General features: G+C 43.2%; 1 protein-coding gene across 2 annotated transcripts in view; it reads right to left on the bottom strand.

Annotated features, from left to right (window-relative positions):
* The window catches only part of MDGA1 (MAM domain containing glycosylphosphatidylinositol anchor 1), a 309,099-nt gene that overhangs the window by 129,176 nt on the left and 152,149 nt on the right, over window positions 1-27,774 (bottom strand). For both annotated transcript variants that reach the window (XM_083175431.1, XM_083175432.1), the window contains exon 5: window positions 16,363-16,495. In XM_083175431.1, the coding sequence (XP_083031557.1) occupies window positions 16,363-16,495 (133 nt within the window). The remainder of the gene's footprint in view (window positions 1-16,362; window positions 16,496-27,774) is intronic.

The following is a 27,774-nucleotide window of genomic DNA, read 5'->3' as shown; positions in this document are numbered from 1 at the left end:
GGAAAATGGACAACAACTGTCACTCAGACAATGTACTCTAGTTGGACCTATTTGATTGAAACAATTTCACTGAATGTTTTTGTCCATTCTCCTGAGTTTGTGAGCAAATTGCTTATTGGCATTTGCCCCCATACAGTACCAGAATTTCAGTCAAACCAACCAACTAGTTGGATGGTTGGAGGAAAGTTGGTCTGATGTGTGGTCAGCATGTGGGCCAGATGTATCAAGCTTCAAAAAGTGATACAATGGAGAGAAATAAAAAAACAGCCAAACAGCTCCTATCTGTAATTTTTCAAACCCAGCCTGTAACATGGCAGTTAGGAGCTGATTGGCTGGCAGTTTATCACTCTCCATTGTATCACTTTTTGAAGCTTGATACAACTGTCCCGAGAGAAAGTAGATAGCATGAATTACCGGACAATCAGCTCCTAACTGTCATGTTAAAGACTACGTTAGGAAAATTACAGTTAGGGGCCGGTTGAGTAGAACTTTATGTTAGTCCCCTCTCTCCAAGCTTATCAAATAGACAGTATAGTCCCCTATGTGTTATATATGTATTGTGTTACAGCAGCAATTCATACTTATTGCTATTGTTATATTTATTAAAGTCTCTTGTGCATTGCTAAAATAATATTCCCTAGGTTATACCAGAACTAGGCTGGCCGACACGTGAAAAATCAACATTTTTTCCTGGGTTTTTTTGCCAGTGTCACCCTTGAGCATGTCGACCTCTTGACCGTTGACATAAACATGGTCTGTGAGCTGTTCCACACCCTTTCGCTACAGCCTATGAACACAGGTCTGGAATCAGAGTGGAGCGCTGGTAAGCTTAAGGTGCAATAAGTCTTTGAGATTGGCTTGCAGTGTTCTCGGTAATAGTATTGTGTATAAGAAAGGGATTGATTGGTGGAAAAGCAAGCTTTAATACAAATGACCACACGTCAGGAATATTCAACAGTGCTACAGCTGCTGTAGAACTATACATCCCAGCATGTCCTGCCACAGTTTTGCTAGTAGCGTTTACTGGGATTTGTAGTTCCGCAGCAGCGGGGGGAGGGGTGCACATGTTGAATAATGCTGCCATACATGCATACAGTAGCTTTTGTTAGTTTTTATCCCATCTGACTGACAGGTGGTGTGATGTGTTTATTGTGAGAAAAAAAAATTAAATATAAAGAAAAACTAAAGATCTCATTCCCTGGTTATAATTGAACATGTGACCTATATGAGCGGTTCTCTATCCATACCAGTACTGGCCACATGTGGTGTGACTGGATCGGATCACAGATAAAACCTGCAGGGAGTCTGGGATGAGCTGGCGCTAATTTGAGGCTCTCTCTGTAATTGCGGCATAATACTATATATATATATAGTTATTGTCTGTTCTCATGTGCCCGGCATAGCTACATAACACTATAGAGACTATAGGAGGCCTCAGCATAATGTCGTACTGGAAGCATCGCATAGATCACTGGGTGCTACTACAAATCCTCTGTGGTAGGAACTGTCCTGATTGTGTCCAGGATACTATAGAACATTGTATTGAGGGGGTGGCCATAATAATTTGGGCACTCAGCGTATACCGAGCAGCATACTATACACATCATATACTGAGCAGCATACTATACACATCATATACTGACCAGCATACTATATACATCATATACTGACCAGCATACTATACACATCATATACTGACCAGCATACTATATACATCATATACTTACCAGCATACTACAGACATCATATACTGACCAGCATACTATATACATCATATACTGACCAGCATACTATACACATCATATACTGACCAGCATACGATATACATCGTATACTGACCAGCATACTATATACATCATATACTGACCAGCATACTGTATACATCATATACTGACCAGCACACTACAGACATCATATACTGACCAGCATAGTATACAAATCATATACTGGCCAGCATACTATAGACATCATATACTGACCAGCATACTATACACATCATATACTGACCAGCATACTATATCCATCATATACTGACCAGCATACTACAGACAGCATATACTGACCAGCATACTATATGCATCATATACTGACCAGCATACTATAGACATCATATACTGACCAGCATACTATAGACATCATATACTGGCCAGCATACTACAGACATCATATACTAACCAGCATAATACAGACATCATATACTGAGCAGCATACTATAGACATCATCATATACTGACCAGCATACTATATGCATCATATACTGACCAGCATACTATATACATCATATACTGACCAGCATAGTATACACATCATATACTGGCCAGCATACTATAGACATCATATACTGACCAGCATACTATACACATCATATACTGACCAGCATACTATATCCATCATATACTGACCAGCATACTACAGACAGCACATACTGACCAGCATACTATATGCATCATATACTGACCAGCATACTATAGACATCATATACTGACCAGCATACTATAGACATCATATACTGACCAGCATACTATATACATCATATACTGAGAAGCATAATATATACATCATATACTGACCAGCATACTATAGACATCATATATTGACCAGCATACTATACACATCATATACTGACCAGCATACTATATCCATCATATACTGACCAGCATACTACAGACAGCATATACTGACCAGCATACTATATGCATCATATACTGACCAGCATGCTATACACATCATATACTGACCAGCATACTACAGACATCATATACTGACCAGTATGCTATACACATCATATACTGACCAGCATACCATAGACATCATATACTGACCAGCATACCATAGACATCATATACTGACTAGCATACTACAGACATCATATACTGACCAGCATACTATATACATCATATACTGACCAGCATACTATATAAATCATATACTGACCAGCATACTATATACATCATATACTGACCAGCATACTATATACATCATATACTGAGCAGCATACTATATACATCATATACTGACCAGCATACTATTTACATCATATACTGACCAACTTACTATATACATCATATACTGACCAGCATACTATATACATCATATACTGACCAGCATACTATGTACATCATATACTGAGCAGCATACTATAGACATCATATACTGAGCAGCATACTATAGACATCATATACTGACCAGCATACTATAGACATCATATACTGACCAGCATACTATATACATCATATACTGACCAGCATACTATATACATCATATACTGAGAAGCATAATATATACATCATATACTGACCAGTATACTATAGACATCATATACTGACCAGCATACTATATGCATCATATTCTGACCAGCATACTATAGACATCATATACTGACCAGCATACACATCATATACTGACCAGCATACTATAGACATCATATACTGACCAGCATACACATCATATACTGACCAGCATACAATAGACATCATATACTGACCAGCATACTTTATCCATCATATACTGACCAGCATACTATATACATCATATACTGAGCAGCATACTGTACTATAGACATCATATACTGAGCAGCATACTATATACATCATATACTGAGCAGCATACTATATACATTATATACTGATCAGCATACTATATCCATCATATACTGAGCAGCATACTATATACATCATATACTGAGCAGCATACTGTACTATAGACATCATATACTGATCAGCATACTATATACATCATATACTGACCAGCATACTATAGACATCATATACTGACCAGCATACTATATACATCATATACTGACCAACATACTATATACATCACATATTGACCAGTATACCATAGACATCTTATACTGACCAGCATACTATATGCATCATATACTTAGCAGCATACTATAGACATCATATACTGACCAGCATACTATAGACATCATATACTGATTTTTCCATTGTCCTGAGTTTGTGAGCAAATTGCTTATTGGTATTTGCCCCCATACAGTACCAAATTTTAAATCCAACCAACCAACCAACCAACCAACCAACCAACTAGTTGGATGGTTGGAGGAAAGTTGGTCTGATGTGTGGTCAGCATGTGGGCCAGATGTATCGAGCTTCAAAAAGTGATACAATGGAGAGAAATAAAAAAACAGCCAAACAGCTCCTATCTGTAATTTTTCAAACCCAGCCTGTAACATGGCAGTTAGGAGCTGATTGGCTGGCAGTTTATCACTCTCCATTGTATCACTTTTTGAAGCTTGATACAACTGTCCCGAGAGAAAGTAGATAGCATGAATTACCGGACAATCAGCTCCTAACTGTCACGTCAAAGACTGCAGTTTGGAAAATTACAGTTAGGGGCCGGTTGAGTTAGTCCCCTCTCTCCAAGCTTATCAAATAGACGGTATAGTCCCCTATGTGTTATATATGTATTATGTTACAGCAGCAATTCAAACTTATTGCTATTGTTATATTTATTAAAGTCTCGTGTGCATTGCTAAAATAATATTCCCTAGGTTATACCAGAACTAGAACTAGGCTGGTCGACACTTGAAAATCAACATTTTTTCCTGTTTTGTTTGCCAGTGTCACCCTTGAGCATGTCGACCTCTTGACCGTTGACATAAACATGGTCTGTGAGCTGTTCCACACCCTTTCGCTACAGCCTATGAACACAGGTCTGGAATCAGAGTGGAGGGCTGGTAAGCTTAAGGTGCAATAAGTCTTTGTGATTGGCTAGCAGTGTTCTAGGTAATAGTATTGTGTATAAGAAAGGGATTGATTGGTGGAAGAGCAAGCTTTAATACAAATGACCACACGTCAGGAATATTCAACAGCGCTACAGCTGCTGTAGAACTATACATCCCAGCATGTCCTGCCACAGTTTTGCTAGTAGCGTTTGCTGGGATTTGTAGTTCCGCAGCAGCGGGGGGAGGGGTGCACATGTTGAATAATGCTGCCATACATGCATACAGTAGCTTTCGGATGTTAGTTTTTATCCCATCTGACGGACAGGTGGTGTGATGTGTTTATTGTGAGAAAAAAAATTTTATATAAAGAAAAACTAAAGATCCCATTCCCTGGTTATCATTGAACATGTGACCTACATGAGCGGTTCTCTATCCATACCAGTACTGGCCACATGTGGTGTGACTGGATCGGATCACAGATAAAACCTGCAGGGAGTCTGGGATGAGCTGGCGTTAATTTGAGGCTCTCTCTGTAATTGCGGCATAATACTATATATATATAGTTATTGTCTGTTCTCATGTTCCCGGCATAGCTACATAACACTATAGAGACTATAGGAGGCCTCAGCATAATGGGCCTTATTTTGGTTCATTCTTTCTGACAAAATCCTTCTTAGATGGACAAAACCATGTGCACTGCAGGGGGGCAGATGTAACATGTGCAGAGAGAATTAGATTTGGGTGAGTTATTTTGTTTCTGTGCAGGGTAAATACTGACTGCTTTATTTTTACACTGCAATATATATCTCACTTTGAAGTAAAACCCCACCCAAATCTAATTCTCTCTGCACAAGTAACACCTGCCCCCCTGCAGTGCACATGGTTTTGCCCATCTAAGAAGGATTTTGTCAGAAAGAATGAACCAAAATAAGGCCCAATGTCGTACTGGAAGCATCGCATAGATCACTGGGTGCTACTACAAATCCTCTGTGGTAGGAACTGTCCTGATTGTGTCCAGGATACTATAGAACATTGTATTGAGGGGGTGGCCATAATAATTTGGGCACTCAGAGTATACAGAGCAGCATACTATACACATCATATACTGAGCAGCATACTATACACATCATATACTGAGCAGCATAATATATACATCATATACTGACCAGCATACTACAGACATCATATACTGAGCAGTATACTATAGCCATCATATACTGAGCAGCATACTACAGACAGCATTTACTGAGCAGCATACTATACACATCATATACTGAGCAGCATACTATATACATCATATACTTAGCAGCATACTATATACATCATATACTGAGCAGCATACTATATACATCATATACTGAGCAGCATACTATATACATCATATACTGAGCAGCATACTATATACATCATATACTGACCAGCATACTATATACATCATATACTGAGCAGCATACTATACACATCATATACAGACCAGCATACTATACCCATCATATACTGGCCAGCATACTATACACATCATATACTGACCAGCATACTATACCCATCATATACTGACCAGCATACTACAGACAGCATATACTGACCAGCATACTATATGCATCAAATACTGACCAGCATACTATAGACATCATATACTGAGCAGCATACTATATACATAATATACTGACCAGCATACTACAGACATCATATACTGACCAGCATACTATAGACATCATATACTGACCAGCATGCTATATACATCATATACTGACCAGCATGCTATAGACATCATATACTGACCAGCATACCATATACATCATATACTGACCAGCATACTATATACATCATATACTGACCAGCATACTATATACATCATATAATGACCAGCATGCTATATACATGATATACTGACCAGCATACTATAGACATCATATACTGAGCAGCATACTAAAGACATCATATACTGACCAGCATACTATAGACATCATATACTGACCAGCATACTATATACATCATATACTGACCAGCATACTATATACATCATATACTGACTGGCATACTATATACATCATATACTGAGAAGCATAATATATACATCATATACTGACCAGTATACTATAGACATCATATACTGACCAGCATACTATATGCATCATATACTGACCAGCATACTATAGACATCATATACAGACCAGCATACTATATACATCATATACTAAGCAGCATACTATAGACATCACATACTTACCATCATACACATCATATACTGACCAGCATACTATAGACATCATATACTGATCAGCATACTATATCCATCATATACTGAGCAGCATACTGTACTATAGACATCATATACTTAGCAGCATACTATATACATCATATACTGAGCAGCATACTATATCCATCATATACTGAGCAGCATACTATACCCATCATATACTGAGCAGCATACTATATACATCATATACTGAGCAGCATACTGTACTATAGACATCATATACTGAGCAGCATACTATATACATCATATACTGAGCAGCATACTATATACATCATATACTGACCAGCATACTATAGACATCATATGCTGACCAGCATACTATAGACATCATATACTGACCAACATACTATATACATCATATACTGACCAGTATATTATAGACATCATATACTGACCAGCATACTATATGCATCATATACTTAGTAGCTTACTATAGACATCATATACTGACCAGCATACTATATGCATCATATACTGACCAGCATACTATAGACATCATATACAGACCAGCATACTATATACATCATATACTGAGCAGCATACTATAGACATCATATACTGACCAGCATACACATCATATACTGAGCAGCATACTATAGACATCATATACTGACCAGCATACTATATTAATCATATACTGAGCAGCATACTGTACTATAGACATCATATACTGAGCAGCATACTATATCCATCATATACTGAGCAGCATACTATATACATCATATACTGAGCCGCATACTGTACTATAGACATCATATACTGAGCAGCATACTATATACATCATATACTGAGCAGCATACTATATACATCATATACTGACCAGCATACTATAGACATCATATGCTGACCAGCATACTATAGACATCATATACTGACCAACATACTATATACATCATATACTTAGCAGCATACTATAGACATCATATACTGACCAGCATACTATATGCATCATATACTGACCAGCATACTATAGACATCATATACTGACCAGCATAAATATCATATACTGACCAGCATACTATAGACATCATATACTGACCAGCATACTATATCCATCATATACTGAGCAGCATACTATATACATCATATTCTGAGCAGCATACTGTACTATAGAAATCATACACTGAGCAGCATACTATATACATCATATACTGAGCAGCATACTATATACATCATATACTGAGCAGCATAATATAAACATCATATACTTACCAGCATACTATAGACATGATATACCGAGCAGCATAATATATACATCATATACTGAGCAGCATACTATATACATCATATACTGAGCAGCATACTATATACATCATATACTGACCAGCATACTATATACATCATATACTGAGCAGCATACTATAGACATCATATACTGACCAGCATACATAGACATCATATACTGAGCAGCATACTATATACATCATATACTGACCAGCATACTATATACATCATATACTGACCAGCATACTATAGACATGACATACCGAGCAGCATAATATATACATCATATACTGAGCAGCATACTATATACATCATATACTGAGCAGCATACTATATACATCATATACTGACCAGCATACTATATACATCATATACTGACCAGCATACATAGACATCATATACTGAGCAGCATACATAGACATCATATACTGAGCAGCATACTATATACATCATATACTGACCAGCATACTATATACATCATATACTGAGCAGCATACTATATACATATGTACATCATATACTGACCAGCATACTACTGTATATACATCATATACTGAGCAGCATACTATATACTGAGCAGCATACTATATGCATCATATACTGAGCAGCATACTATAGACATGATATACTGAGCAGCATACTATAGACATCATATACTGACCAGCATACTATAGACATCATATACTGACCAGCATACTTTATCCAGCATATACTGACCAGCACACTATATACATCATATACTGACCAGCATACTATATACATCATATACTGACCAGCATACTATATACATCATATACTGAGCAGCATTCTATAGACATCATATACTGAGCAGCATACTATAGACATCATATACTGACCAGCATACTATATGCATCATATACTGACCAGCATACTATAATAATAATAATAATAATAATAATAATAATAATAATAATAATAATAATAATAATATCTTTATTATCATAAAATGCTCACATACATGAACATTAAACGAAATTCGATTGTGAACAGTACGAAAGATAAGAAAAAGACAATTAAAGTAAAACAACTATAGATGTCATACACTGACCAGCATACTATAGACATCACATACTGACCAGCATACTATAGACATCATATACTGAGCAGCATACTATATACATCATATACTGACCAGCATACTATATACATCATTTACTGAACAGCATACTATAGACATCATATACTGAGCAGCATACTATATACATCATATACTGAGCAGCATACTATATACATCATATAATGACCAGCATACTATATACATCATATACTGAGCAGCATAATATACACATCATATATTGACCAGCATCTCTTATATATTTAGCCAGATCTGTCACTCATCCCCTGTGTATATAAGGTTCCCGTCCAGCAGGATACACAAATACGCCCCCCCAGGGAAAAGTGTTCTATGTGTATAACGTTCTACACTCCCAACCCCCTTGACATCACCTCCCCCGCCCAGCCAGGGCTACAGTACACGCCCACCATCCACCATTACTCCACAGCCACCATCCACCATTACTCCCGAACCCCCCCCCCCACGGACACCCACAACCCTCCTCCCGCGATTCGCTACACCCCCGTGACCCCCCTACCCCCATTCGAGGGACCCCCGTGACCCCCCCTCCCGCGATCCCCGGAACCCCGCGACCCCCCCTCCCGCGATTCGCGGACCCCCCTCCCACGATTCACGGCAGCCCCCCGGCCCCCCCTCCCGCAATTCACAGAACCCCCGCGACACCCCTCTCCCGCGATTCATGGCACCCCCGCGAACCCCCCTTCCCCTGATTTGTGAACTATCCAATTCTCGTCCCCCTCCCGCGATTCTAGCCCCCCCCTGCGCTCCCCCTCCCGTGATTCGTGCCCCCCCCACCGGAATTTGCGGACCCCCGCCCCCTCCCGCGATTTTCGGGCCCCCTCCAGCGATTTGCGCGACCTCCCTCCCGCAATTTGCAAACCCCCACCCCCTCCTGCAATTCACGGCACCCCTCTCCTGCGATTTGCGCCCCCCGCGACCCCGCCTCCCGCGATTCCCGCCCGTGATTCGTGCCCCCCGGAATTTGCTCCCCCCCTCCCGCGATTCATGGCACCCCCGCGCACCCTCCCGCGATTCATTGCACCTCCCGCGCCCCCCTCCTGCGATTCGCGACCCCCCGCACAATTCACACCTCCCCTCCCGCACCCCCTCCCTCGATTTGCGGCCCCCTCCCACGATTCACGCCCCCCTCCTGCGATTCACGGCACCCCCTGCAACCCCCCTCACGTGATTCGCGGCCCCCCACGACCCCCCCTCCCGCGATTCCTGACCCCCCGCGATTTGCGGACCCCCGCACCCCCCTATGCCACCCCTCCCTTCATTCACCCCTCCCGCGATTCACGGGCTACCACAACCCCCCCTCCCGCAATTCACTGACCCCCGCAACCCCCCCTCCCGCAAGTTGCGGACCCCCCCTTTCCGCGATTCAAGGCCCCCCGCAGCCCCTCCTGCGATTTGCGGACCATCTCCCGCTAATCTCGGATCCCCACACCACCCCCCTCCCGCAATTTTCAGACCCCCCTGACCCCTTTCCGGCAATCCCCAACCCCAGCAGACCCCGATACCCACGTGAGAATGGGGGATCCTGTACCGCCACAAGCAGGTGCCGCCCCTAGGTGGGAAATTCGGCTCTGGCTGCTGTGCTGCAGGTTCCCCCACTGCCAGAAGTGTCCCCACGGTCCTCTGCACCAGCGCCACAACTTTTATCAATGTCTTGCCCACATACCACTATTATACAGCCTCCTGCTCTCATACACCCCCTTACTCCCTCCCAGTGGGAGGAGACGCTTACCCACTGCCGGGAGCTGCATACTGTCCCCCACCCTCCTCTAGTTCTAGGGATGCCCATCGACCATCAATGATTTCAAATCATCGATGGTTTATGGCCGATGTTGAATACTTTTGCCATTGATGTAGGAGGACCAGATGGTTTCCCTACATCAATGGCAAAGGAGAACCGATCAAGTTTCAAAAATTTTTAAGGTGCCGGGACACGGAGCATAGCTCCGCCCCCCCACACCCAAAAGTCCCACCACCGAGTTCTGATAGACCCACGGCCTATTCAGTCAGATATAATGGATGACCATCGATAGCTACAACAATCATTGGTTATCCAAGTAATATGTTACTACTATTGATGGCAGGGTGCAAAATCGCCATCAATGCCAACCATCGATGACATCTGCACCAATGCCCATCCCTACTCTGCAACAGCCAAAAACCTTTACTACCCCTCATGCCCACACAACTCTATCACTGCCCTGCCTCCTGTTCTCCTGCCCCATAATTTCCGCCAGTGGGGACCCGCTCACCCTGTGTTGCCCACATTCCCCTATCATGCTTTACCAACCAGCCTCCTGCTCTCATGCACCCTAACTCCCACCCAGTAGGAAGAGACACTGACTCAGGTCCACCGTCCTGTACTCCTGTGCTGCCATGCTGTACCCTCACCCACTGGCAGAAGCTGCACAGTGTCTTCCACCCTCCTCTTTAGTCCCCCTTATGCCCACACACCCCTATCACTACCCAGCCTCCTGTTTTCCTGTGTCGTGACATCCGCCAGTGGGGAGCCACTGACTTGAAAACACCCTACTATACTATTGCACACACACACACCTAAACAACATGCACACACACAGCCCCCCCACACCCACAAATGTCACTGTAACATCCACACTATCAATGTACATCTTACTCTGTAACCGCTTTTTAATTAAACAAAACAATACACACCCCCTTCCAAATCATATGCTCTCTATTTAACTCCTATAACTCAAGTTGCAATACAGGCATCTTTCATACAATTCTAACCATATTTCTCACAATACAAACGTTCACATATTAATGATGAATCACCTAGTACATATATATTTAACTTAACTGTAAATATATAACATACATGATTGTCAATGTCTTCCGAGAACAACTCAAGCCACTTGGCTCAGTGTAGAAATTGATGATGATGACTATTATCCTTGCTCTATACGTCAGAGATATGTGGATAATCACTTGTGTTTCTATGGTCTTTGTTATAGGAAACACATACGGGGCTAAATGTAATGGGGTGTGAGAATCAGAAAGTGAGAGATTTTGGGAGAGTTTTCCCTTTTTTTTTTTTTAAAGCAGCAATCATTTACACTGCAAAACCAGATTAATGTTGCCATGTAATTGATTGCTGCTTTAAAAAAAAAAAAAAAGGGTAAATTCTCCCCAAATCTTTCATTTCTGATTCTCCCACCCTATTACATTTGGCCCATGGTATCTTCCGTTTTGTCAACCTGAGAAAGAACTGCGAGGATACACCAAATATGGGCATCATCAAATGGGTTGTTAGGTAAATGAGGCGGTAACAGAAAAGTCACTAATATATGGGGAGAAGCCGCTAACTAATGATAACAGCAAATGTTGTTATCAGTGATGGAACTTTAGTGTAAAGGCCCCCATACATTAGGCCGACTTGTCCTTAGGACAAGTCGGACCCAATTCTCCTGTGAGCCGGCCGGCAGCTTCCCGGGAGGCTCACATACAATATGGCACTTGATGAGCCAGTTTTTAGATGTGGTAAATCGCTTGCGATTTATCACATGTAAAACAAATGGGGAGCTGCAGGGTGGTGAGGAGCAGGCAGCGGCAGTAGTGGGGGTGGGCGGCGGCAGTAGTGGGGGTGGGCGGTGGCTCTCAAATGAGTTCCCGGCGGGTGCCGGGTGCGGCGAGTGATGCTGACCTGGCCGGGCATGCTGTGATCACAAATAGCAGCGCTGCCGCTGCGGGACGGGCAGTGCAATGGCGGCTATTACATTTTCAAAATACCTGTCAAATGACCAGCCGTTCTCTGATTGGCTGAGAGAGCTCTCAGCCAATCAGAGAACGGCCTGTCATTTGACAGGTATTTTAAAAATCTAATAGCCGCCACTACTGCACTGCCCGTCCAATCCCGCAGCGGCAACGCTGCTATTTGTGATCACAGCATGCCCGGCCAGGTCAGTGTGTGTGTGCGCGCTAGTGCTCAGAGACCCGCTGCCCGCCGTGCTGCTCCCGGTCAGTCTGCATGCATATGCCTGTCAGGTGGGCAGGCATATGCATAGCATACAGGGAGGTTGGATGATCTTATGTGCTGACCGTCCGACCTCCCTGATCCGATCCGATGCGCACGGGACCGCGCATCGGATCGGATCAGATGTCACACAACTGCGATTTTGGGCCGATATCACCCGGTTATCGGCCCAAAGTGCTGAAATCGGATGAAATCGTCCCAAAATCGCATAGTGTATGGGGGCCTTAACCTAAAGGGCCAGAAGTTTGAGTTTGCCCTTTGATGTCTGTTCCAACCTTCTGGTGCTGCTTCTCCTAGAGGCCGAGGCACCAAGCACTGAGTAATGGCATTAATAAGTGGGTCACTACTATATTTGTATATGCTGCAGTTTAAAACAATCAGTATGATGAGCATTAGCCCAATAATATTGAATAGAAACTGGAAGGCCACCTCGCGTTTCAGCTGTTATAACTTTAGAAACGCGTTTCACGCCATCTTCTTCCTCAGTGTCTCAGTAGCAGCATTCATTTACACAGTGGGGCTTTGAAAAGCCCATTTCTGCTTATTTATTGGTTCAACAACGCATGCTGAATTGGTTCCAGTACTAATAAATGTAAATTAAATACACATAAATAATCAAATGCAGATGTATATAAATGAGTGCCTGCTAATCAATTATTATTATTATTATTATTTAACTAGTCACCAGTCCGTCAAAATGATAGAGATGCCCATGCAGAGGTGTGTAGGTGTCGAGGTACCCATACACTGCTGCGATGTTTCACAGCAGTGTTTGGACACCCGATACCCTGGCAAGCCGCAATGACCTTCCCGGTGGCAGGGACGCATGCGATCCCTTGGGATGGATCACATGCGTCCCTGCTTCCCGCCCCCTCGCCGCCAGGAGGGACGGGTGGTCGGATGGGCAGCCGGTCCGAGCACCCGGTCGGGTCCGATGCACACGGGACCGCGCATCGGACCCGACGGCATGTCAGGGAGAGGCGATTTGGTCCGATTTAACGTCTTGCAATCGGCCGAAATCAGACCAAATCACCTCAGTGTATGGGCACCTTAGGGTTGTGTGTGTGTGTACGCTCGAACTGAACTCTGTTGGGAACCATCTACAGCAGGCATGTCCAAACTATGGCCCTCCAGCTGTTGTAAAACTACAAGTCAAATCATTCCTTGCCACAGTTTTTCTATTAGGGAATGCTAAAACTATGGCAAGGCATGCTGGGATGTGTAGTTCCACAACAGCTGGAGGGCCATAGTTTGGACATGCCTGATCTACAGTATATAATAATATTAATAATAATAATAATAATAATAATAATCATATAAATCACAATGTTAAACACACCTTAATTTAAATTTGTAGTTGCCAGAACAGGATCATACCTGCAATGGGCATAACCCATCTATAAACAGACCTACTGTATGACTGCATTCTCCCCTAACATATAACTAAACACATGATGTGAAACGCGTTAGTCCCATTACTGTTGTTCCTCTGCTCACTATTCTCTAGATCGATTCCACTCTGGTGGAACATATTTATTAAATTGCTAATTACCGTATCCAGATTTGATTTTAATAGAGATGATCTATAAATTCACATTTCTTTCTCTATAATTGTGTATGGCAACATCAAGGGAATCATATAACTTTCTAGCAGGTAATGTTCTTATTTACAGTAATTTCCAGACTCTAGTGTATGTAGACATCTACTGTATGTAGTTGTGGTGTCGCATTTTGTAGGACCTGATAGCAAGAACGTTACTGATGAATTTACATACAGTATATACTGCGTTAGATTTTTCGCATTGGTTATTGCTGAACTGAGATAAATCAAGATAAGATTACTTTATTCTATATACAAGTGGCTGCAGCCTAAATACAGAGATGGACAATGTATGACACCCCCCCCCCCCACCGAACCCCCCAAAAAAAACCTTCCCCCAGCAAAAAAAACAAGAACCCACATCCCATACAATCCTGTATCGGAACATGGACGCACATATACAGCCCTGCTATGGAATTACTCGCTTTGTGTGTTGCTCGGAATATGTGTGTGCGCTATATAAATAAATGATAAGCAATAAATGATTAAATAATGGTCAGGAAACTTATGAAATTATTTATTTCTAATACGTGATCCTCAAATATTAGACAAAGATCAGAAGACAAAAACTATGGAAATCGTCCACTTATTTAAATAAGGATAAATATGAAATCATGTACCATATGCATGGATGGAAATGGGTCATTTGCTCAGTGTGTGAAATGTGTAAAATGCATAGGGTATGTAAGATGATAATTGGGGCGAGGATGACTTATGACCAACTATACTGTATATAGAGGGGGTTACCCATACATGGGATTTGATCAATTGTAAACTCAGAGTGCAATAGTCAAGTTAAAGATACCGTTGCTTTAAAATTCTTTCTGGATCACACATCTTTCCTAGTTTGCTCTAATCCTCCCAATAACCTCTCATGATATAAGTACGAAGACACAGAAACTGTCTATAATTAAACTGCGAAAATGAGAATGTTTTCTACTTATCGAAAGTGATTTCAAAATTTGGATAATTTAAGTTCCAATATTCTTTAAGACTCAAGAAGGCCGGACCATATCTGACAAACGCCCCACCTTTATTGGGCCATTTAAACCCGCATCTCCAATGAGGAATATTAGCAGATACGGGCCAAACCTTTTCACAATTGTTTGAACTGGATAGTTTAATACTTGAAGGACACAGAAATTTGTGAGATGAGAATATTCTATGAATGTAAATGAATCAGGAATCCTTTGAGTCCGTTTGGATCTTTTCTTACACTGGCGTATATGTATGAAGCAGTGATAAGGGAGGAGAAGTGAGCCAGAGGAGAAGAGGCCCATGGCAACCAATCAGCACTGATGTAAGATCTATGATTTGCATAATATAGAATTATACAGAGCAGCTGATTGGTTGCCTTGGGGGCACTTCTCCTCTGGCTCACTTCTCCTCCCTTATCCCTGCTCCAGACATCTACGCACCAGTTTTTGAATTTCAGCCACTGGACTTCTAGTAAAATAAATCACAGGCCCGAGGCAACCCTTACCTGTCCTGTTAGTGAGTCGGAAAGTGATGGACTTATCTGGGATCCCACAAACATTCCGTACAGACACCTGGCACGTGTAATTGGCATAGTCTTGAGGTCGCAAATTCTTCAATTTCAATACTTTGGTTTCACCCTGGGCAAAGGGAGAACATGGATTTTGTGAGAGGTGGAACCACACAACTGGGTTTCTGCAATATATAAACTCCTATGGCATTCAAAACATTTGTTGTGGGACCATGGGATGTAAAGTTCATAGCCGGAGGCTTGTGAGTATCTGTGATTTCCAGTGAGTCCGGACAATGGGGGTAATTCAGACTTGATTTGCAGCATCCAGCGTTAAGTTAATTTGTCGCCCAGCTAGAATGGAATCCTGCCTTGCGTATTAATGTACGGCTACACATCCATTGCAAATTTGTCAAAAACCCATCGTAGCAGGCTCGCCAATGACTGATTTTTAACTGAGCACCAGTCATTGCAGGCACAGTAGCCAGAGACTTACTCAGCGGTGTGATGGGAAAAGGTCTATCCAGCCTGTTGCTGACATCATACACCGTCCCCTAATACACTCAGGCACGCCTAACGTTTCCCTGGACACTCCCAGGATTTTTCGGGCACGCCTACTTTTTTCTTAGCACTCCCACAAAACAGCTAGTTACAACCCCTAGATACCTACTTCCTGTCAATCCCCCTGCGAATGGCCAGTGGGTCCAAAAAAGTAGCAGGATTGCATTGCGGCCCACCAAGCGCATGCGCAGTGTATCGATAATCGCATAGCACTCAAATTCACAGTTGTTCGATCAGATCTGAATGTAGCCCTAATGTTTTAAAACGGCAATCATTTGTAGGGTAAAAGAAGGTTGGTTTTGCCTTTTAACTGATTGCCCCTTTAAATCATTTGCCAGACTCTCTGACGTCTGCGAATCGCAGGCTCTCTGCAAATTATCTCTTATATAAACTTCTGTTCTCAACAATTTTCCACCTGAACCCCTATTTGCTCCTTACAAGCAGGGACCTCTCATATTGATGCAAATGTATAAATGCCAGGGCTATTTTTCAGCAGGCTCCAGCAGGAACTGAGGCCCTTATTCTAGTTCACTCTTTCTGACAAAATATTTCTTAGATGGACAAAACCATGTGCACTGCAGGTGAGGAAGGTGTAAAACCCCACCCAAATCTAATTATCTCTGCACAAGTAACACCTGCCTCACCTGCAGTGCACATGGTTTTGTCCATCTAAGAAATATTTTGTCAGAAAGAGTGAACTAGAATAAGGGCCTCAGTTCCTGCTTGAGCCTGCTGAAAAATAGCCCTGTATACATCCTACTTGTTCATAGCAACTGTTCACTAAATAAAACAATAAAATGCATCGTATGCACCAGACAATACTGAGTTATTACACTAGTTTATATTATAAAAGTGAATTATTACATTGCCTTTTGTTCCTTAATATTATTTGTTGTCCCCACGTTAAAAAACAGCAACATCTAGATCAGTGGTGGCCAACCTGTGGCTCTTGAGCCTCATGCGGCTCTCCCCCTTGTAAAGTGTGGCTCCTGCTCCCACTGCTTCTCACCGCCCACCGTCTGTCCCAGTCTCCCCTGCTGCCGGTTCCCAGAATCCCTTCTCCTTCTTAGGGGAGGAGAGCGTGCATCGCGCATCTCTCCTACCCCTTACTGTGCATCCTTGTGACTGGGCCGTCCGCCAATCAGAGCTCGTGGGCCAGCAGCCAATCAGGAGCCGGCCAGTGAGCTTTGATTGGTGGGCGGCCCAGTCACAGGGAAGTGAGGGGGAAGGAGACGCGCGGTGTGCTGTGCTCTCCTCCCTTCGGTGACATGACAGGAGGACTGCAGGGGGACACCAGACTGTCCTCTCCCCGCCTGGCAGCAGCAGCAACAACGGTGAGTGCTGCTGCTGGGAAATTTGCACTGTGGGGGCATAGCAGTTTGTGGCACTGTGGGGGCATAGCAGTTTGTGGCACTGTGGGGGCATACCAGCTTTTTGGCACTGTGGGGGCATACACGGCACCGTGTAGTGCATACCTGGCACCGTGGGGGGCATATGTGTATCTGGCACTATTGGGGGCATGTGTATATATGGCACTGCACTATTGGAGACATATTTGTATCACACCCACCCAAGGGGTCAAAATAGACTACGCCCCTTTTTTGTCGCATGCGCCTTCGGCGCGCGCATGATGTCGGCTCTTTAGCTTGACTACCGATATTTTTCGGCTCTTTACCTCTGACCGGTTGGCCACCCCTGATCTAGATGGTTCCAATAAGTAGTAAGAAACTGTCAGGGCATGATAGTACTTGTAGTTCTACAACCGATGGAGGGTCACAGGTTACCCCTCTAGTCTAGAAGATGACAGTTGGTTCCTATCCTCCAACCATTTCTCTACCAATATACAAACAACGCGTCCAAATAGATCACATCAATTGTAATATAAAGTTCAAAGGTTAACATATATCTCATCAAAAATCTACTTGCATTTCTTTGGCATAATTAGGCCTCCGTGATGCCAGCCCGGTACTGTGTGATCACTTTATTCCTAAAGCATATGTTCAATTCAGATTCTAGCTATCATACAGTATCTCTATTACAGTCTACAAACTGATAGACAGAATCTGGCTGGTTGCTATGGGAAACACCACCACTGAACTATTTTAGTAAATGTTACCCTAAGACAACATCTGCCTTTCCTCGGTGTAGGGGCAGTGGCACAGAAATGAGGTAGCACGTAAAGAAAAAATTGTGCGATGTATCAATGCGATAAAACATCAGAAATCTGCCATAGTAGATGATTTAGAAGTACCTGGGGCGCTGCAAGCTCCATGGAAATCTATGGGTTTGCGATGTACAGCTGCGCAAACCATCTAGTGGCCGCCGGTACGCACAGCACTTTAATCCCGCCCATAGAGGTGAGGAGCAGCATTAGAATTTTATTTTTTTATTCTACAGAAAGGGATGTGAAGGATCAGAAGCATCCCAAAAGGGGGTTGCAGGTTTACTAGTCACACCCGGATCTCTTGAAACCGAAATGCCGGCTCCTCCGCAATCACAGGAGTCAGGTGCTGCAGTGTAGCATAATACTGCAGCACTTGGCTCCTATCACTGAGAAGAAGCCGGCAGTGCTGGGAGAGTCTCCGGAGGCAGCCTGTATACCCCTGGAGTGGAGTAATCCAGGGACTCTGGCAAGGGGTCTTAGAAGCCATGTCACTTTTTAAATGGCCGCCTTCAACTGCTGGCCTTCCGTATGTACAGCGCTGGAGTGTACCTGTGGAGCAGTCTCACTATGTAGAAACCAGTAGTGCAGCGAGGTCTGGCAGGAGAGAGGGAATGCCCGGTGGCCAGGAAGATGAAGATGGCAAGAAAGGTCTGGGGTCAGCCGCTGTGGCACAGAAACAGAGAACTACCGCAGTGACAGAATCCCCGCAGTGTTGAGCCGGCACTCTGACCCACAGCAAACCCTGGCAGTGAGTGCCCCGGGAGGTCCACGGTGAGAACCCCTGCTGGAAGTCCAGTCATTGCCCCCAGGTGACAGAACGTCTAATGTGCCCGAAACCATCACCTTACAGACACTCATTAAAACTTGGGGAGAGATAAAGTGGAGCAACGCAAAGTACCAGCCAATCAGCTCTGTCACTTTAAAGGCTGGGTTTAAAAAAATAACAGTTAGGGAAATAGAAAGGGTGCATTAGTCTCAAACCAAGACATAACAAATCAATTACTTATTCAATCTCTGTCATCATTCTTCAAATCTCTACTGAAACAAGACAAAACTAATCAATGAGAAACTCTCTTTATTGGTGAATTAGCGCACTTTGACCTTGCACAACTGACCCATTCCTCATCGCCGAGCTATGGGGAACATGTGGAAGTCAGTCCCTTATAGAACCTTTAGGTTACAATTTGGCTGGATTTGCAACAGCTGTTCCATAAATATCTATATTATATCAGATTTTTATCGCTGTTGCTGTGGCCAGAACTGAGCCGCTCTGTAATAAGGTCAGATATAATATAATTAAAGAAACTCCACATAAGTCTCAGGAAACTGGCGGCTGGCTGATTGCATTTGAGGCCGCCTCTACAGGAGGCTGCGATGACTGATCAGACCGGGTACCTTATTATCCCAGCTGGCATTGGCTGTGACCTGTATTTGGCAGATATACTGTGATGAGCTTGAGTAGCAAAATAATACAATATAAGGATACTGTTCCCTACATCAGCCTGGAAAAGGCAGTTACTGGTTAGTAGGACACCTTACCATCAGCTTCTGTCATTGATCTAGCACAGCCAATGAAATGACAGCTACAAGCTGATTGGTTGCTCCACTACATCTCTTTTCAATTGATACATCTCCACCTTCATCTTTTTTCCTTTTTTGGGGGTCTTTTTGAGCCCTTCTGTAATAAGGTCAAATAGTTGGGTTTTGGCACTAACGGGGAGCGTTAAGGTTAGGCCGTGAAGGGGGAAGAGTTAGCCCTCTCCAAGGGAGGTCTCGTTCCCCCAACCCTCCCTTGTAGAAGTCTAACCCCCCCCCCCCCTCACAGACTGACTTTAAACTTTCCCACTAGTCCCTAAACCTAACCCCAGTACCCCATTGCCTAAACGGTTGCCGGATGACTGCCCGACAGTCTGTGATGGCCAGTACTCCAACATCCGAATCCTGACTATTTAAATGCCCGACAGTTGGAATCCCGACTGATAGCGGTTATTCTCCCTTGCGGGAGTCCACAACCCCCATAGAGGGAGACTAGAACCTGTGTCGAGCGTGCGTTGTTAAATTTCTTTTAACCATATTTGCACTTTCTGCAGCAATCCCATGTAAATTTCCAATGGCACCAATTGCCACCTCAGCCTCAAAGGGGAAAGATCTACTGAAGGTTCATTTTCCAAGTAATCGGCAAGAATTTGATTTCAAAACCCACAGGATTTTTTTTTCACACTTGTAATCAACAAAATATTGATTTCGGATGATTTTCATCGATTAGAAAAGGTAAATTCATCAGTTATGGTTAAAGGTTAAGGAGACTGTCCCATTCATTTCAATGGGCTTAAACATTTTCATGATATCCGGGTTATACTGTACGTTGACAATGTCTAGGCCGACAGCCGGTAGGTTGACAGCAAAAGGTTGACATTTCCACTTTTTCAGACTTTACCACTAACCTGGACTCCGAAAATGCGGGGGGTACGTGGTAACACTAATTTGGGGTCCACATATTCAGGTGTCGACATGAACTCTCATAAAAAATTGAAATGCCAATGTCGACATTTTAATCTGTTGACCTTTTCATGTTGACCATGTACATGTTTGACCTTTTGGTGTCGACCTATTGACTGTCTTATCTAGACACTGTCAACCCTTTAAACCATTTCCATATGACTTCAAATGTTGAAAGTACTGTACATGTAGAACGCCAATTGAAATGAATGAGCCCATTAAAATGAATGAAGGGGTCAGCCAATGAGGTTTCAGTTGCTATGCCAATGGGTCAGATATGGTATAAAAAGACAGTTGTACACCATGCTGCAGGTGACAGGTGTATTCCAAATGATCCTACATATTTCCTTATGACTGCAGTAACCAGGGGTGTTAATGGGATTCTTGGCACTTCATTAAAGATTCTAAAGTCTTTAATGGTGCAGTTACCATACTATCATTGTGTAATTATGCTGAATATTGAGCTTTCAATATTGAGCATAAACAAAGTGCTAATAAATTAATTAACCACTTAAATAACTTTATTGAGTTGAGGAGGCCTATTCCCCTAGGAAACTCTGTAGACATGGAAACTCAGACAACATGTAATGTGGTTAATATGGCATTTGTGGAAACATCATTGAAATGAATGACCCCTTTAATTTCACTTTCTCATGAATATTAAAACTTTTCGCTTCCTCTTCTAATCCATTTTGAACCTCATTGTGTTAAATTACAGAAACTAATTTTTGGGGTATTTACTAGACTGAATTACTGTCACTGTTTTATCGGGCCTAATTCAGACTTGATCACTGGGCAAATGTTTTTAAAATGGGCAAAACCATTCTGCGCTGCAGGTGGGGCAGATGTAACATGTGCAGAGCGAGTTAAGGCCCTTAAACACTAGAAAATTATCTTTCCAATCTGGCTGGTTGGAATGAAAATCTGGAAATTTGGGGGGCGAATGACAATTGACCATTTGCTCCTAAACATGTAAAACAGACACAAATTGGTTCTACGGAAAAATTGGTCATACACACTGGAAAATATGAAAGACAAAAGATATTGGTGAGCAATTTCCCTTGAGCTGATCATGAAAGATATTGTGCGTCCACACTGAAGGATGGGTGCATGAGCGATATTGACAGATTGACCTGCGTGTTCGGAAGATGTCAATAACTTTAACAATTGGTGGGGGGGTTCATTGTTATAGATATTAGTCATACACACTAGAAAATATTGCCATCAATATCTTTCAGAAGCCCCTTTCTGAACGAGATTGATGCCAATATCTTCTTGTGTGTATGGGCCTTTATGCAGATGATTGCTTTTGCCCATATTCCAGCGTTTGGGAGCAAATGGTCGATTGTTTGTTCCCAGAAATTTCCAGAATTTAATTCCAACCAGCCAGATTGGAAAGATTATCTTCTAGTGTGTATGGGCCTTTATAAATAGGTGACGCAGTATATCAGTGACCTGTGGAGATTGTTAGGATGAGAAAGGAGCGGGAGAAGAACAAGACAATATAACTAAATTTTTATATATATATATATATATATATATATATATATATATATATATATTTTTTTTGTAATAGGAGGTGTACAGTGTAGTATATGGACAATACATATAATTTTCCCTTGTTCATTTTATGATGGGATTAGGTTAGTCCTTGTCTGATGCCACAAACCCCTCCAGCATCCACATTCCACTCACTGACAGCCAGATGTATCAAGCTTCAAAAAGTGCTAAAACGGAGAGTGATAAACAACCAGCCAATCAGCTTCTACCTGCTATGATACAGGCTGTGTTTGAAAAATGACAGGTGGGAGATGATTGACTGGTTGTTTTTCAATCTCCATTTTATCACTTTTTGAAGCTTGATACAGTTCATCTGGTCCTATCAAATTGTGGCCATTGCTTCCCCGTGGGTCTTCTCCTTTGGATACAATGTAAGCCACTTCCAGATGTGTCCACCACCGGCTTATTATGCTCTTTCATCACACTGTCCGGTATTTATATTGACTGTGATTCCCTTGGTGCACTGTACAACGTTACGTTATATGTTGGCGCTTTACACATAAAGACAATGACGATAATTGGTTTTGCTTCCAGTAGCAGTCACAAATCGTGTGTCTCTCATTGGATCAACCAGAATTAGGTCGGCAGTCAACAGCTTGTGCCTGAATGGTGGACAGGCAATAGGTAGACAAGGTCAAGGGGGCGACGGGTCAATAGGTGGACATGTTACAAGTAGACACTTGAAAAAATTGACAGGTACAAAAAGTTGAAAGAGTAAAAAGGTCGAAATGGTTGACACAAATTTTTGTATTTTTGGGTGTCATTTTTCTAGGTTAAACCTCATGTGGCCCCAAATCGTGTACCGCTTCACCCGCCATTTGTGCTGAGCAAGGTACCTCACTTTGCTACTTAATGATGCAAACATTTTTATAAAAACTTGACAATACCGTGTCAACCGTATGCACATCTACCATCATCACGTTGACTATTTCAGCATATTCGACTTTTATACCTTTTGACCCCAAGTACTCTCGACCTTTTGTACTTGTTGCCCAAATGGGATCAACCTACTGTACTGACTGTTGACCAATCATCCGGAAGCAAGAGAAGGAACGATTCCAGACGCGAGTTTGACGGACACTGAGTGAGCGACACTCTACATGGGCGTAATAGAGTCGTCGTGTCCGCAGATCCCAGAGGTTAGTCCAAGGAAATTGCAATGAAGAGTTGTTACGCTGCAAAGAAACTTTCCTCTCCCGCAAATCCAATCACATTACTGTCCGCAGGAAGACGATCTCAATTTACTGCAGGAAGCGGAGTTTCATTAGATGTGGTAATAGGGCTGGCAGCGGGCGGATATTGATTCACTGTCTTATCTATAGAGAATGCACATAGCGTTGTGATATTAAGAGGTGATTAATAAGACAGCATGAATAATATGGAAGGGTTGGATTCGGAAGCATTTTGGAAGAACTGAAGAGGGCACCGCGGAAAGCTGCGCTTCATCCTAAAATTAAATCTAATTGAATGTGTTTCTCTGCTCCTCCGACCCCGGGAGACGATAAGATGCTTGGAGCTGAGCAGAACTTTCACAGAACCTCATCACCTCTCCGGCACAGAGAGAGAGGTGGCGTCAATTTATTCTCTGGTCCCATAGTAATTGCCCAACCGCTGAAGTGGCGCTGAGCTGAGTTTCAATGACAAGGAAAAATCATATCAAGGACCCCGTTTATTCAAAACTTTTTTTTTTTGGTATACGGTCATATATTAGGTCGACAACCAAAAGATCGACATGGGTTTTTCACTTTTTTTTTGGAGCCGACATGTGCAGACAGGCGGTATTTCTTGCCCTACCATCCACTAGGGCATAGAGAGAGAATAGAAGAATGAGCTGAGCTCAGCGAGGCCCCACGCCCAAAGCATGGTGAGCACAGAGGGCCATGCAAGGGGACGCGGTACACCCAGTGGCATAGAAATAGCTTCGCTTGGATGCGCTAGGGAAGTTTGGGCGCCGCGGGGTCTGCGGAAGCTATTGCCACCGCCGAATCTCTGATGCCCGCAGTGACTGTCTGCACTGAGTCCCGGTGCTCCTCCTGTAAAATGGCCGCCCCCTTCACAGCAGACAGTTATTAAGGATGCAGGAGGAGGCAGCGACCTTCTCTTGCATCCTAAATAATGGTCTGCTGTAAGGCGGCGGCCATTTTGGATGTGACATTCAGAGAGAGGAGTAGGAGGTCCATGGAGCCGGCTCGGGACCGCAATGGATTGTCGCGGTAAGTGTGGGTGAGTGGGGGGAGTAGGAGGGGGGGGCACACACATTTCAGTGGCGGGGGGTGCACCAATTGTAGTTACGCCACTGGGTACACCGATACGGTGTCCATGTTGACCATGTCAACATTCGGGACAAAAAAAATGATTGAACACCCTATGTCGACCTTTTGACTGTTGACCTAGCCATTGTCGACCTAATGCTTGTGTCGACCTTTCAACATTGTCGACCTTCGGTATGTAGACCTACAGTATTTAATGTGACTATCTCAGCCATATCACCCGTCCGTGTCGACCCAGTGTGTGTTGATCTGATATTGGTTGACCCAATGACCCTTACCCCCTCGTGCATTCACACATGCATTAAAACTCCGAACCAAAACGTCGTCTGATTCTAAGCCGCCCGCACTGTGCCGATGTAGGACCCGGTTGCATTCCTGCCGACGTCGTCATCTTCACCCACAGTCCTTGGATCTCCTCAGTTACTCAAAGGAAGGAGCTTAACCTTGCGAAACAGTGCAGTCTCCCCCTTACAGTTGGTAAATGACCCCCTGTAGTCTAGTATAAAGGTACCTGCATGATAGATAGAGGGGTTCATTTACTAAGATGAGATATCTATTTCAGATGGATTGTTGCTATGGGCAACCAATCAGAATCTACTATTTATTTAGCTCCTTCAAGAATATAATAGAATCTGATTGGTTGTCCATAGCAACATCCCATCTTCAATAGAATGTTAGTTAATTTACCCCAGGGTGTCTCGGTGGACAGTCCATAGATTGATTCACCATCTACGTGGACTACACCTGGGAATAACAGCCTTGCACTAAGCGTCGTGAGGGAATTGAGCTGATGGGGGTAATAGATTAACAACACATACAAGATGTGATACAAAAAACTAAAGAAGAAAAAATTGGTGTCGACCATGTGTGTCGACCATTGCCATATTGATCTTTTTACCCTGTTAACCTTTTGTATCTGTCGACCAAAATGCATGTTGACCATTTGGCGATGATCTTTTGTTCATAGGCAAAGCCCTGTGATCTAGCCGGAAAGACAGAGCAAGCACTGCCTCTCGTTACGGACGATGGCGATGAGCAGTCGTTGCCCAGGGCTATATACACAGAGCGATCACTGCTCCATTTCTAATCGATTTAGTCAGATTGCTTAGAAATGCGGTGCAAATTTGCACCGTGTGTATACCACTTTAGTGTACACCAGGGCTGACCAAACCGTTCCTCGAGATCTACCAACGGTCTACATTTTCGGAATCACCTAGCTTGTGCACAGCTGTAGTCATTACCAACTATCACATTTCCCAGACCACCTAGCTGGTGCACAGATACAGTCATTACCAATTGTCACATTTCCCAGATCACCTAGCTGGTGCACAGCTGTAGACATTACTAACTGTCACATTTCCCAGACCACCTAGCTGGTGCACAGCTGTAGACATTACTAACTGTCACATTTCCCAGACCACCTAGCTGGTGCACAGCTGTAGACATTACTAACTGTCACATTACCCAGACCACCTAGCTGGTGCACAGCTGTAGACATTACTAACTGTCACATTTCCCAGACCACCTAGCTGGTGCACAGCTGTAGTCATTACTAACTGTCACATTCCCCAGACCACCTAGCTGGTGCACAGCTGTAGACATTACTAACTGTCACATTTCCCAGACCACCTAGCTGGTGCACAGCTGTAGACATTACTAACTGTCACATTACCCAGACCACCTAGCTGGTGCACAGCTGTAGACATTACTAACTGTCACATTTCCCAGACCACCTAGCTGGTGCACAGCTGTAGTCATTACTAACTGTCACATTCCCCAGACCACCTAGCTGGTGCACAGCTGTAGTCATTACTAACTGTCACATTTCCCAGACTCCCTAGCTGGTGCACAAGTGTAGTCATTACTAACTGTCACATTCCCCAGACCACCTAGCTGGTGCACAGCTGTAGTCATTACTAACTGTCACATGTCCCAGGTCACCTAGCTGGTGCACAGCTGTAGTCATTACTAACTGTCACATTTCCCAGACTCCCTAGCTGGTGCACAGGTGCAGTCATTACTACTGTAACTGTCACATTTCCCAGACTCCCTAGCTGGTGCACAGGTGCAGTCATTACTACTGTAACTGTCACATTTCCCAGACTCCCTAGCTGGTGCACAGGTGCAGTCATTACTACTGTAACTGTCACATTTCCCAGACTCCCTAGCTGGTGCACAGGTGCAGTCATTACTACTGTAACTGTCACATTTCCCAGACTCCCTAGCTGGTGCACAGGTGTAGTCATTACTACTGTAACTGTCACATTATCACACCTGCTGCATCATTCCTACGATAGATCCACAGGTGGCCTGACACACATGAACTCTTGGTAGATCCTGAGGACAGGTTTAGCC

Source organism: Crinia signifera, chromosome 3 (genome assembly GCF_055691185.1).
Source record: "Crinia signifera chromosome 3, ASM5569118v1, whole genome shotgun sequence".
Classification (NCBI taxonomy): Eukaryota; Metazoa; Chordata; class Amphibia; order Anura; family Myobatrachidae; genus Crinia; species Crinia signifera.
Note: the sequence above shows the minus strand (reverse complement) of the source record. Positions and strands in the feature narration are given on the sequence as shown.